Source organism: Octodon degus, unplaced genomic scaffold (assembly GCF_000260255.1).
Source record: "Octodon degus isolate 3935 unplaced genomic scaffold, OctDeg1.0 scaffold00003, whole genome shotgun sequence".
Taxonomy (NCBI): Eukaryota; Metazoa; Chordata; class Mammalia; order Rodentia; family Octodontidae; genus Octodon; species Octodon degus.
The window spans coordinates 12,962,655-12,975,731 of NW_004524579.1; the positions used below are offsets into that span (position 1 = coordinate 12,962,655).

At 34.6% G+C, this 13,077-nt stretch overlaps 1 protein-coding gene and 1 non-coding gene across 9 annotated transcripts in view; one reads left to right on the forward strand and one right to left on the reverse strand.

Annotated features, from left to right (window-relative positions):
* The window catches only part of Kiaa1328 (KIAA1328 ortholog), a 434,847-nt gene that overhangs the window by 168,845 nt on the left and 252,925 nt on the right, over nt 1–13,077 (forward strand). For 6 of the 8 annotated variants that reach the window (XM_004623599.2, XM_023714416.1, XM_023714438.1 and 3 more), the window contains one exon: nt 12,066–12,193. The exons of the other annotated variants lie outside the window; for them this stretch is intronic. In XM_004623599.2, the coding sequence (XP_004623656.2) occupies nt 12,066–12,193 (128 nt within the window). The remainder of the gene's footprint in view (nt 1–12,065; nt 12,194–13,077) is intronic. 8 annotated transcript variants of the gene reach the window in all.
* LOC111816951 lies at nt 10,912–11,013 on the reverse strand. The gene has a single exon (XR_002821255.1). It is a non-coding gene; the product is annotated as a U6 spliceosomal RNA (small nuclear RNA).

The window sequence follows — 13,077 nt, forward strand, 5'->3', positions numbered from 1 at the left end:
GCTGGCATGTGGTGCTGGGGGATTGAACCGCGGTCCCTGATGCTTTGCTAAGCTTGTTCTAAGTAGGTGCTTTAGACCACTGAGCCATCTCTCCAGCTGCTATTGGGTTATTGAGAGTTGTTATATCTTCTTGATGCCGTTTTGGTAATTTGTACCTTTGTAGAATCTGTTCATTTCTTTTGTGTCTTGTATTCTGTGAGAGTAAAGAGTCTCTAAGTAGTTATTGGTGATCTTCTGAACTTCCACTGGATTTGTAGTAATTTCACCATTTTCCTTCCTTATTGCTTGTATTTGAGTTTTTTCTTTCCTTTTTTTAATGGGGTTAGCTAGACGATTATCTATTTCATTTAATATTTCAAAGAACCAGCTTTTTGATTTGGTAATTTTTTGTATTTTCTTTCTTTCTTTCTTTCTTTCTTTCTTTCTTTCTTTCTTTCTTTCTTTCTTTCTTTCTTTCTTTTGTTTTTTTTTTTGGAACCGGGGATTGAACTCAGGCCCTTGTGCTTGCCAGGGAAGCACTTATTCCAATGAGCCATCTCTCCAGTCCCTTTGTATTTTTTTCTTTGTCTCAGTTGCATTAATTTCTGCTGTAATCTTAATAATTTCCTCCTGTCCTTGCGCTTTGGGTTTGGTTTGCTCTTCTTTTTCTAAACATTTGAGGTTCAAAATTAGGGTATTTATTTGATCCCGTTCTGTTTTCCTAAAGTGTGATTTCACAGCTATAAATTTCCCTCTAAGAACTATTTTCATTGCATCTCATAAACGCAATAATTTGTGCTTGAATTTTCATTGAGTTGTATATATTGTTTAGTTTCTTGTTTAATTTCCTCCGTAACCTATTGGTTGCTGAGGAGGTTGCTGTTTAATTTCCATGTATTTATGAGTTTTTTGTGTGTTTTTTTTTTTTTTTTGGTCATTTATTTTTAGTTTCATTGTACTGTGGTCAGATAATATGCATGGGATAATTTGTTTTCCTGCATATACTTAAGCGTGACCTATGGACTAGTATATGGTCTATTTTAGACCATATACCAAAATTTCCCATGCGAAGCTGAAAAAAAATGTCAGATGTGGTTGCTGGAATACTCTGTATATGTCCAGTAATCCCATTTCTTCCAAGTTCTGGATCATTTCTGCTACTACTTTGCTAATTTTTTTGTCTGCTTGACCTATCTTTTTGGGATAAAGGGGTGTTAAGGTCTCCTGTTAAGATTGTGGTATTGGATTTTAGGTTTTTCATATCTAATAGGTTTGTCTTATATAGTTGGTATTCCTGTGTTTGTTTGTACATATTTATTAGTGTTACTTCTTCCTCTTGTATTTTTCTCCTATGCATTATGTAATTGCCTTCCTTATTTTGTTTAATCATTCTTGGTTTGAAGTTCTGATTGTCTGCGAACAGGATTGCTACTCCTGATTTTTTGTGAGTTGCTGGGGCGTTTAGTATTATTTTCCATTCTTTGACTTTGAGCCTATGAATTTCTTTATGAGTTAAGTGTGTTTCTTGTATACAGCATATTTTTGGATTTTACTTCCTAATCCACTGTGCTAGTCTATTTGTTTTAATTGGTGAATTGAGTCCATTTACACTGATGTTTATAAGTGAGATTTACTGACTTATGAGTGATCTATTATTTACCTGTTGTCGTATACCCTTTTTTCTCATGTCTTTAATTTTTTGCCCTATTTGGTGGGGTCTTTTCATTTTCATTCGTGCAGTTGTGGTCAGTTTAATCGCTCTCTAGAATATCTTTTAGTATTCTGTATAAGGTTGGCTTTGGTATCATAAGATTCTCTAGTTGTTCTTTGTCATAGAGGTTCTTTACTTCATTAAACTTGAGAGCTTTTCAGGATATATCAGTCTGTGTTGGAATTTGTTTTTTTTGCAAGACTTGAACTACATTGCTCCATGCTCTTCTTGATTCGGTGATTTGTGAAGAGATATCTGCCATTATTCTGAATAGTTTTACTTTAAGTGTGATCTGTTTCTTTTCTCTAGCAGGTTTTAATATACTGTTCCTGTGCTGAATTTCTGGGATCTTGATTATTATATGTCTGAGTATGTTTTTAATTGGGTTGATGTCATTTGGAGTTGTGTGCTTTGTTTATCTGAATGTCAAATTGTTTCCCCAAATTTGGGAAGTTTTCTGCTATTACTTCTGCCCTTATTCTTCTTATATCATTTGTATTGATTACTCCTTTTTCATTGCTGCCTTTTATTCTTACATTTTTCATCTTTGCATCATCTTGCGATGTTGAAATGGTTTTTCCTTCATCCTAGTTGTTTTCAGGAGATCTTTTCTTTCCTTTTCACTATCTGCAATGGTGTCTTCAAGGTCTCAACATCTATTTCTCAGTTTCATTCAAATGGTTTTGCCAGCTTGTGACTGTGGTTTTAATTTCCTGTATAGCAATTTGAATTTGCTTCATGCATTCTATTTCTTTCCTATATTGTTCATTCAAGGATTCCATTATATTTCTTTTTCTCATGTAGTTTTTTATCAGTGTCTTCTTCAGAAGCAATTGGCAATTCTTTCATTGTAGTTATCATTTCTTTTTTACTTCAGATATTATTTCAGTTCTGATTTGCTCTATACTTTTCTTCAGTTATTTCTTTACTTCTGATGCTATTATTTCAGAGATTTCAGATGTGTGATTTCCAGTTTCTTCTATACTATTGTTTCCTGCATTTGTTCTGGGTGGGCTTTGGGCCTGTGAGTGTATTTTTCCCCTTGTCTTTTTCATTTTGCATAGCACTTAGCACTATCTTTGGACCTTTGGTGCAGAGTTCCAGTGCAGTTGTTACCTTAGCATGTACCAAAATTGTTACCAAAGTGAGATTATGTCGTTAAGTCCATTATAGCTTTTTCATTTACAGAATTATGATTAGCAACACTAATAATGAGTAGTGAGATTTGGCAGTTGACAAACTTTTGTATCCAACAGGTTTGCCTTTTAGACCCTAAGCAAATATTTTGACTGTATAGCTAAGCATATATTAGATTGGGAATTAGTACATAAATTAGTTCCCCTAAGTTCTATCTGATTAGTTCCCCTTTTTTACCTGTAAGCTAATGTTCATAGATCTGGGTCTAGCAAAGTATCTCAGCTTACCTGGACCAGATCTGCCAAGTTTGAACTCATCCAGGTGGGCCTGGCTTGGGTCTGGCTGCTGTGCTCCATTTCTTTCTGCTGCAGCCTGTGGAAGTTGATCCAGTGTGACCTTCTGGCAAGATGTTCTGCTCCTGGATTAGTTGGTTGGCTCTTGCCCCTTGCCTCTCTGCAGGGAATTCTGCACCAGACCTTATGATGGAAGTTCTGGGGAGCGTGTGGAGGGTCCTATTTACACGCCGGGCCTGGGGGCCTATTGGAGCAGTATATGATGAAGTTGGAAGGTCCTACTCACATGCCAGGTCTTTGTGGCATAGAAATTCCAGCTCACACGCCAGTCCTCGGGGGGTGGGGGGATAATCTAGTTTTTTCTTAAATATTAATAAAACGCTAATAAAATTGTTTAAAAAATTTTTCTAACATTGAACGTATCCTGCTGTTTGATGTCTTAATCCAAAAGAAAATGTTTTTCTTCTTTTCAGTGTAAAAATTGGTGAGTTGATTTTTCTGAGACTTTCTCATAAAGATTGCTACTAGAGGAAAACTAAATGTGATAAGGTTCGGCTGCCTAGTTGAACTGGCTAAAATCATCACACACAAAGAGCAGAAGTGATTGACTCTATTCTGTTAATTTAAATTTTTCAGTAGATGTCATTGCTAATCTTATGTAGCAGAAATTTAGGCCTCGGGGCTTGTTCTTTCAAATATTTCCTTTGGGATTAAATTAGTAGTCAATGGAGTTAAAATAATAAATAGTAAGGAGAGTCTCAATGCTTGATCTTAGTGGTACTGTAAACCTTTTCTCCTTGAGTGCTTGGGATCTTCCTTTGTAGCACTTCTTGGCTCAATTGTCAGGCAAATAATTTGATTCTCTCCAACTTTTTAAACTGTCAATCACTTTCCTAAATAGTCCACATAAACTCGATTATGTAAGGAATCAGTGATGTAAAATTTTTCATAAAATACTTTATCATCTTTGGGTTTTGCAGTATTTTCTGAATTTAGATAATGAACTTCAACACATGTCATGTGTGAGTTTCTCTCTGTGCAGTAATTTGTGGTGAGTAGTCTCCATCATTTTCAAGATACGGGTAATGGGGTATCCTAATGCTCTTTCCAGTTTAACTTTAAAGTATTAGATATGGTTCCACTGTATAAGAGCTTCCAGTTTTTTTGACTCCAGTTATGAATTCTATTTTATTCAACTTGTGTGATTTTTCAAATGACAAGTATTGGGTGATATTTTCATAATGTATTAGAAGGTGCATAAACTCAAGTAAGGTCCCTTTTGTGAAAGGCCACAGCTGCTGGCAATGTTGAGCTCAATTCCGAAATCATACTGTGAAGTTGGGCCTACATGTGTGCTTTGGAAAGGGAGACAGTAACTCTTCAAAGTAGAAAGAAAAGGTAGTTGTTTATTTTTTCCCAGTTGAAATTTTTAAGGCCTAGCATTTATATTTACTAAATATAATTACTTCAGTAGTCAGTCACAATAGAAATACTGTTCTGCTATGATAAGACAAAATTTGGCTTTTATTTTAATGAGGAAAATGGATTATTTTGTATCTTATTTTCTGTATGCTTCTTTTTAAAGGAAAAAGCAGTTAATTATATGGGGAACCACTTCAACAATGCTTCACAGCTTGGGGTGTCACTGGTGTAGACAGCTGCATGTGGGCTACGGTTAGGACAGTATACACGAATGTAAACTTGATAATGGGCAGTATGTACAAGCTGGACAATAACGACACAGCTCTTGGCTGCTTACTTTTGTTGCTGATACTTACCTCTGTGTGTCTTCCTTAGGGACCTAACAAACTCACAAACATTGCAATAATGGATTAAACTGAAGAAGCATAGGAATTCAATAAAGTATTATATGTAAACATAAAGGGAATTAGTTTCCTCGCATTGCCATGGAAAAAAGTTCTGAAAGATGATATGCATTTTCAATGTCTGCAGCTGGGACTGGCAGCTTCAACTTCATTTGGAAGTGTGGTGGAAATAAAGGGTCATAGGCCTTACACAGTTCTGCTGGATCAGAATCTGCCATCTAAGAAGACTCACAGGTCATTCCTTTGTATGTTACATTTTAAGAAGCACTGTGGTAGAGTTTCTAGCAGTTTTTATCATCTCAGTTCACTGACATTGTATCATTGGAAAATTATTAGCTGTTCTGTGCTGCAAATTTACTTATAAAATGAGACTAGGATACTGTTTTTTTAAATGAAAATTAAATTGATATCTTTGTCTTAATTTAAAAGAACCACAACCATAGAGGGGTTTTACTGAGCCATTCAGATACTTTAACCACTTGTTTCCATGGTACCTAATTATGACAGTGTTGTTGAGGAATCAAAGAAGGGAGAGATGACTAGCACAAGTGATTGAGTTGGAAGGTGAAATATATGACAAACACAATGTCACTGGATTACATAGTTTGGAAAAGAGAAAATTAAGGGACTAAAACTCAGTTTATGTTTCCACCCACATGCATGGCCTTACATAGCAACATAAATAGTTCACATAGACAAATATGGGAGTCTGAAGAAAGTACAGTATCCTGTGTACTGAAATTAATAGCTCATGGAAAGTTTTTTTTTTCTTTAATGTGTTTGGTACAGGGTCTCACAATGCATCTAGGACTTCTAGAGATCCTCCTGTTTTCAGCCTCCTCAGTTACAGGCCTGGGTGGGCTCAGTGTACCTAAGAGGAGGGCCTACACAGCATGTAGTGCTGGATATGGAACCCTGTCCCTGCATTTGCCTAAGCAGGGGTGCTTAGTCTTCTGAGCTATCTCGCTGGCCCGACATGGAAAGTTTTAAGTTGTGACAAGAACAAATCTTTTGCTTGCAGATAGGGAGCAGAATGAGATTACTATTCTTTTAGGAGCTTCTTAGTCTTTTCTTCCTGGCTGAAGCTGAAAGGCTTCACAAAGCATGATTCACTCAGTTTCAGTGATCACCTTTCAGGGTCTAGAGATCTTGATGTATATCATTAGGAATTCCTTTTTGAAATTGGAAATCTGCAAGTGTTATTCACTGTTATGCACTGTACCTTATAAAGAAACTCTTGGGTGAAAGGGTGTGATAACAGCTTTTTCTTTTGCAATGCTATGCTATTTCCGGTAACTTACAAAAGGCTGAATTAACTTAATTCAGTCTTCCAAATGGGGGAAATGTTTCTCCTTTGGGTCTGCTGAAGCTTGGTGCTTTTAAATAAAGGATAAATATTTAACAGGTTAGGAGGAAAAGAAAATGTTGGCTTTCAGCAGAAATGCTTTTGCAACCTTGTCTTTAATGTCCATGGTGGTTTCCTCAAAATGTATATTCTCTTAAGACTGTTTTGTGAAAAGGAAGCTATGAAAAGAATCAGAGTTCAGTCTGGTACATTCATAGTTCTCTTTTTAGGATATCTACATATAAACTTTTAAGTAAGTGTTCTAACCTTAAACTTAGAAAAATAACCATTGAGAAATACCCATTGTGTAGGTGTTTTCCTGAAAAATCTTAGGGCCTAATGACCCGAGCAAACTAGAAAGTAATACATCTCATTGTGCACCATTCTGAAAGCTCTGTCAGAAACAGGGTAGACTTAGACACTGGTAAAGAAGCTGCTGGAATATTCCAGCCAGCTATCAGTCAATCTTCTTGTATCAGGGAGTTGTACTTCTGCGTAGATCATGATTTAAAGGATAAACCTTTACGTGGACTTCTTCTCTAGCTCTGGGAACCACAGTATCTTGTAATCATTTTTTGTTTTTGTTTTGTTTTTGCCAACAGTCTATTTTGTGTTCTTTGCCTGAGTTTAGATCATTGAGAACTAGAAGATTTGAACCAATAATTTTGGGCTGATACCTATCTGTGTTTCTGATTGTTCTAGTTAGTGCCCTATAGTTTGACTGTTACATAGTATTCATAAAGCATTTGTTAAATGAGAGAAAAAAAAAACCCAAAAAACGAATGGTGGCGGACCTTTTTTTTTTTCCAATGAAATTTGTTGTTACCTTTGCCTTGACTGTGCCTCTTCCTGGTTCAAAGGACAGAGTCTAGTTACTATGACATAACATGCGATTAACACTCAGTAACAGTTAGTCACCTGACTTAATGACCAAAAGTACATGCATTTTTAGAGAGCTCTTAGGCTAAGCTGGTGTGTGGCTTTCTACTTCCTCCATGACATGACCTTTTATGGTAGAAATAGGAGAACAAAAGAGACTAAGTAATAGAAGCCAAAATGCAAACAACAACAAAAAGTTTTCTTGCAACTTCTTACTTAATAATTTTCAAATATATAGAAAAGTTCAGATTATTATAAAGAGTTATATCATACCTAGATTACCAGTAGCTGTTTTTTCACTAAAGTGCTTTGCTCCTTTTGTGTGTATGTTCATGTATATATAAATTAGTATAATCTGTATAAATCAACTTAATATATACTATATATTTAGATAGTTATAAATATTTATTTATAAATTTACTGAGTCGATAATCCAATTTTCCTAATTGTCCCAAGAATCTTTTGTAGCTACTTTTTACCTTTACTGGGACCAAGTCATAGTTCTGATATTAACATTAGTTATGTCTTTTGTTTGTTAATCCTACCTCATACCTTTTCTCCTATGAAATGACTTTTTGAAGAACTCAGGCCAGTTGCTACTTCTGTTGAAGACTCTTCCACATTCTAAATTTGTCAATTTCTTTGTAGTATAATTTAACATGTTCCTTTTTTCTTTCTAATTCCTTTGAAAGACTGTTCTTTATTTTAGTGCAGAAATTGCCCCAAATTTAGCTCAGGATACATTAGCTCCCTTCAGGCTAGCTCTTACTCCTGTGATGAGTCCCTATTTGTCTTTGGACACTTTACTTTTTTGCATTAGCATAGTAAGACATTCCAAGCTTGCTTTGACCTTTCCTTATCCAAGAATGGGGTTCACCCATTTTCCAGAGAGGCTTGGTGCCAAAAAAAATTGAGGATTTGTAACTTAATGATTCACCTTTTTTCCTTTCACAGAAACTTCCCTTTATTTGATTCTCTATTGTCAGGATCACTAAATACCTTATCCAGGTATTATGGATATGTAAGACAAGGTGAAATAGGTGAGATTCTGCTGGACTAGAAGAAATCTTTTAGCTTAAAATAATCTCTTTTTACTTTGGCCCATACTAGTAGTGTATCTTATCTCTGACTCTTCCTCCCTCTACCTCTGGTTTTTCCTTACAAAAGTATTTTTTTTAATTCCTTTCCTTATCCCCCTGTTCTTTCTTCTCTGATCTTCAGTTTTATTTTTTCTGTGTAATGCATTTTAGAGTCAAGCCATTAAGCTGTGCAAAATTTCCCATTTCAGCTGATAGTTTAAGTTCTGATGTGATCTTGCTTAATACTAGTTTATGTTGTCTTATGAAGTCTTTCTTTGAATTGATTCTCATGACTGCTTATTTATCTCTGTTTGTAAATGCTGTCTTAAAAAGACTCAGTATGTTCAATTCATGCCATGATTTGGTTTATACCATTCTTTAAGTTTCTTACCTGTGGTACTCATTTGCCCAGAATTAAGTGAAACATTTATTCACATCATTGTACCTCACCAAATCCGTGAGGAGGGCATCTCCCCCTATTTATATGTTCCTAATATAAGTCTCTGTCCAGATGGGAGAGATGGTGCTGGACAAGAAGGAAAAGTGGAGCATTTTGAAATCTGTTAAGATTGAGAAAGATATAAAAAATTGATAGAGAGAGGACTATACTACCTGTTTTTACACTTGGCCACATGGCATATATTTAAATGTGTTTGCCTACAAATTTGTCTCAAATAATGACATTTAACTCCTAGGCTATATAATATGTTTGATTTTTTTCAGAGTAAAGTTCATGTTCTGTAACCAAGCTACCATGTTCACCTACAATAAACATTATTGCCTATGGTAGCAGCCTGAATAAAAAAAAATTTTACAATGTGTAATAGCAGGCAAAAGCTCCTGCTACCACTGAAAGTCATACAGTATTTTGGAACTTTATAGCAAAAAGTGTAGAAGTGTGGGCCGGCCAGATAGCTCAGTGGATTAAAGTGCCTGCTTAGGGCCAGGGGCAGGGTTTGATCCCCTGCCTGCTGTGCTGGCTCTGTGCCCAGGGTGTGCTGAGACAGCAGTTGAGACTGGGAATGTTGGTGCATGCCTGTAATCCCAGCACTTGGGAATCTGTAAGCAGGAGGATCACTATGAGTCCGATCTACATAGTGAAACCCTGTAGGCCCTCTAGTAAATACATATATATATATATATATATATATATATATATATATAGTTTAAGACATGAAGTATTCAATAAGCTTTCTAACTAATGTATTCCTCAAGCTTAGTAACCTTCTACTGGACTCTTCTAGAGACAATAACTGTTGGACATTTTCTCTTGGACAGTATCTCTTCACTGGACAATATCTCTTCTATAACCCATCTCTTGTTACTTTTTTGTTAAAGGTTAGTAATGAAAATAATGAAGCAATTGTTATTTATGCAGTCATGATTGACGTAAGTTATTAGAGGAAAAATCTGCTCAGAAGTAATGATTGAATTATGAAAGTGTTAAGGAATATTGAAACCACTCACTATTTTTGATGTTTAAGAAATATCATTCCCACTCAATCATGATAACCTGTTAAAAAAGAATTTATGCAAAATAATCCTATTGGAAATTTTCTCTTTCTTTCTTTCTTTTCTTTTCTTTTTTTTTTTTTTTTTTTTTTTGTACCAGGAATTGAAGTCGCACTTGCTAGTAGGTACTTTCCCACTGAGCTACTTCCCTGGCCCAGAACAGTAATTCTTATATCAATAACATACATAAGTATATGTTAAGAGGAAGATACAGCAATTACCTAAAGGGAAAAAAGAAGCCTTAGGAGAAAATTACCACAATGAGAAGTAAGAAATAGAACTTTGTCTTGGCTATCTTACAGACTCCTAGAGTATAAAGTTGGGTGATTTTTATTTTCATCTTGATTGCTTCTCACATTTTAGGAGCTATGAAAGAGGGTACCTCAGGTTAAGTTCCCATACTCTCTATACCAGACTGTAAAGAATATAGGGATACGTACAGACAGAAAATTATTTGGTGATGCTTTTATTAATAAAGCACGGATTTAACTCATGTTATGCAAGACAGATATCAAATTGTAATCCCTTTATATGTAATGTAAAATTAGGAACCTTTTCTTTAAATTAGGCAGTAATTATTTTTTACCAGGACAGAATCATTTTTAGTTCATGCTTGTTTTTCAACAGCTTTATTGAGATCTAATTAAAATAAAACTCGCCCTTTTCTTTTTTTTTTTCCTTTTTTTTTCTTTTCAAAGTTTTATTGATAAACATATAGCAATGAGACAGTTTCAAATCAAATCGAAAGTACAGTTTCAACAAATAATACACTGCATATATTCTTCTTAGTGGTTAATTGCTGTACAAGATGCAGACTTGTGATCCTACTTACAAACACCATTAGAAAAAATCATTCTATTCATTAAGAGAATGCAACTATATATCTATCCCAACCACTTTGAATACACAGATACAAAATGGACATTCATAGTTATACCCCAATTTTTTTAAGTTCCATTGTTGAATATTATAGGTGTGTAAACTCAGCAAAATATTCTAAAAGAGTACAGAAGCCCATAATAGCATTGGGTCTTCTGTTTAATTGGCAATGTCAGAAATTATTGACGTGAGTCCCCCACAGCTCAACATAACAAAATGGCTTTACTTCCTATATTTCATCTTCAAAACTCGCCCTTTTCAAGGGTATACTTAAAACATTCTGAGTATACTCTCATATCATCCTTGTCCAGGGATCACGCTAATCTTCTGTGTATCGTTCCAATTTTAGCATAAATGCTGCCGAAGCAAGCATGATTTTGAGTATATTCTCAAAGGTGCACAAATACCACTGCTACTTCATTGCACAACATATTCATTACCTTTTCCCCAGACTTATACATAGTGGTAACTCTTCTTTTCCTCATCCTTAATCTCTGCCATTACTACTCTACTTTCTCTGTAAGGAAGTACCTATTTTAGGCATTTCATATAAATAAAATCATACATTATATGACCTTCTGGGTCTTTCTTTGTCATTTGTCATGTTTTCATGGTTGGTATCGTTACTTCATAACTTTTTATGACCAACTAATATTTCATTAGTTGGAAGATAGTGGGTTTTCACTATTACTGATACTCTGAATATGCGCATATGAGGTTTTTATGTGAAGATGCTTTGCATAAAACATTCTTTTTTCTGGTAATTCCTGGCTGTTTATATATTTTCTTCTGGGAAAACTACCTTTTCCATTTTTAAATCGGGCTCATAATCTTTTTTCTTGTTGAGTCTTATAAAATCTTTATATATTCTGAATACCAGTCATTTATCATATATTGATTTCCAATTTTTTTTAATTCTAAAGGTCATCATTTTAATTTCTTATTAGTATTTTTTCAAGCTCAGAGAGTTTGAAACTAATAGATCCACTTAGTTTTGATTGTGTTCATAAGTGATTGTCACTTAATCCATGGTCACAAACATGCACTTTCATTTTTTCTTCTAAGAGAAATAATTTTAACTGTTACATTTAGGTAAGTGGTTCATTTTCATTTTATATTTCATATGACTTGAAATTAGGAATTCCTTTGTGTATGCCTAGACTTATTTTATTTTTCAGAATTAAAGAATTGACAGGCAAATTCTTCTTGAGATAACCATTACTACTACCTTTGTGAATTATTCTTCCATAATTTTAAGTTATACGTATATTGTTTTCATCTGATGACCTTATACTCATCTATTCTCTTACCAAATACTGCCTTTCTATCTCCATTTTGTTTATTGTAATCTGAAAAAGCAATACTTTTGTATGCAGTTTGAATCAGTATTTTCAGTTGTTTTTTTCCCTTAATTTACAATATCACCTCTTCAACTACAGTATAGAGAATGCCAAGAACTTTTAAGTCTCTATCAGAAATACCTGTCAGAACAGCAGGAGAAGCTCACCATGTCCCTCTCAGAACTTAGTGCTGCTAGGATGCAAGAGCAACAGGTAAGCATATTTATTCTTATCCTTTCTGTCTTTAATGGATCAGCAAGATGTCAGAAGCATGATTTGCCTTTTAGGTTAGTTGCCTCACACTATAATATTGTCCTACACTATGGAAATATAAAATGTGACTGAGTTCTTGTCTTTTACTCTTTTTCTTTCTTTTTCCCTTGCTCTGCCTGGGGTCAGTGGTCAAAAATGAGAACTTGAAGCAGGCTGTGAGTTAGTGGGGAACTCAGTTTGAAAACATGGCAGGAGTGATAAAGAAAATGCATGGTTTGTTGCTTAATGAGGAAAATCAAGTAGGCTATTTGTTATTCATTGCTTCTTTGGAAAGCACTAAAAAACCTTTTCTAGTTGATGTTTATAATTCTTAGCGTAAAAGTAGCTACATGACATGTGTAAAATTTAACTGAAAAAAATTGAAACATTTTACATTTTATGTGTATGAAGCATGATTGAAAGATACTGTGTGCATTTAAATTTTAAAAAATTAATTATTACAGTAAAGGACATATTGCCATTAATCTCCTTCAAAATGTCCCTTGTTTTGAACACTTACCCTAGCTTGTCACTTTCTGAAGCAGTTCTAGAATTCCTTTTTCATGAGTGTCTTTTGTTGTGCTGTATTGGCTGCATTGATGTCCTAATTCAATTTAAGACATCTAACTTTCATGATCATTTTGACTTTGAGAAAGAACCAGAAGTCACATGAAGCCTGAAGGTGACTGAGGACATGCTGTAGTTAATGTTTTCGTAAGCCTGCCTTTCTGTTAGATGGCACTCAGTATCATGCTAATTTTTATCATATTTCATAAGTGTATAGAATAAAACTTTTAGAACTAGTAAAAGAAAGTGGTAAGAAAGGAGTTGATGTCAATGTGTCT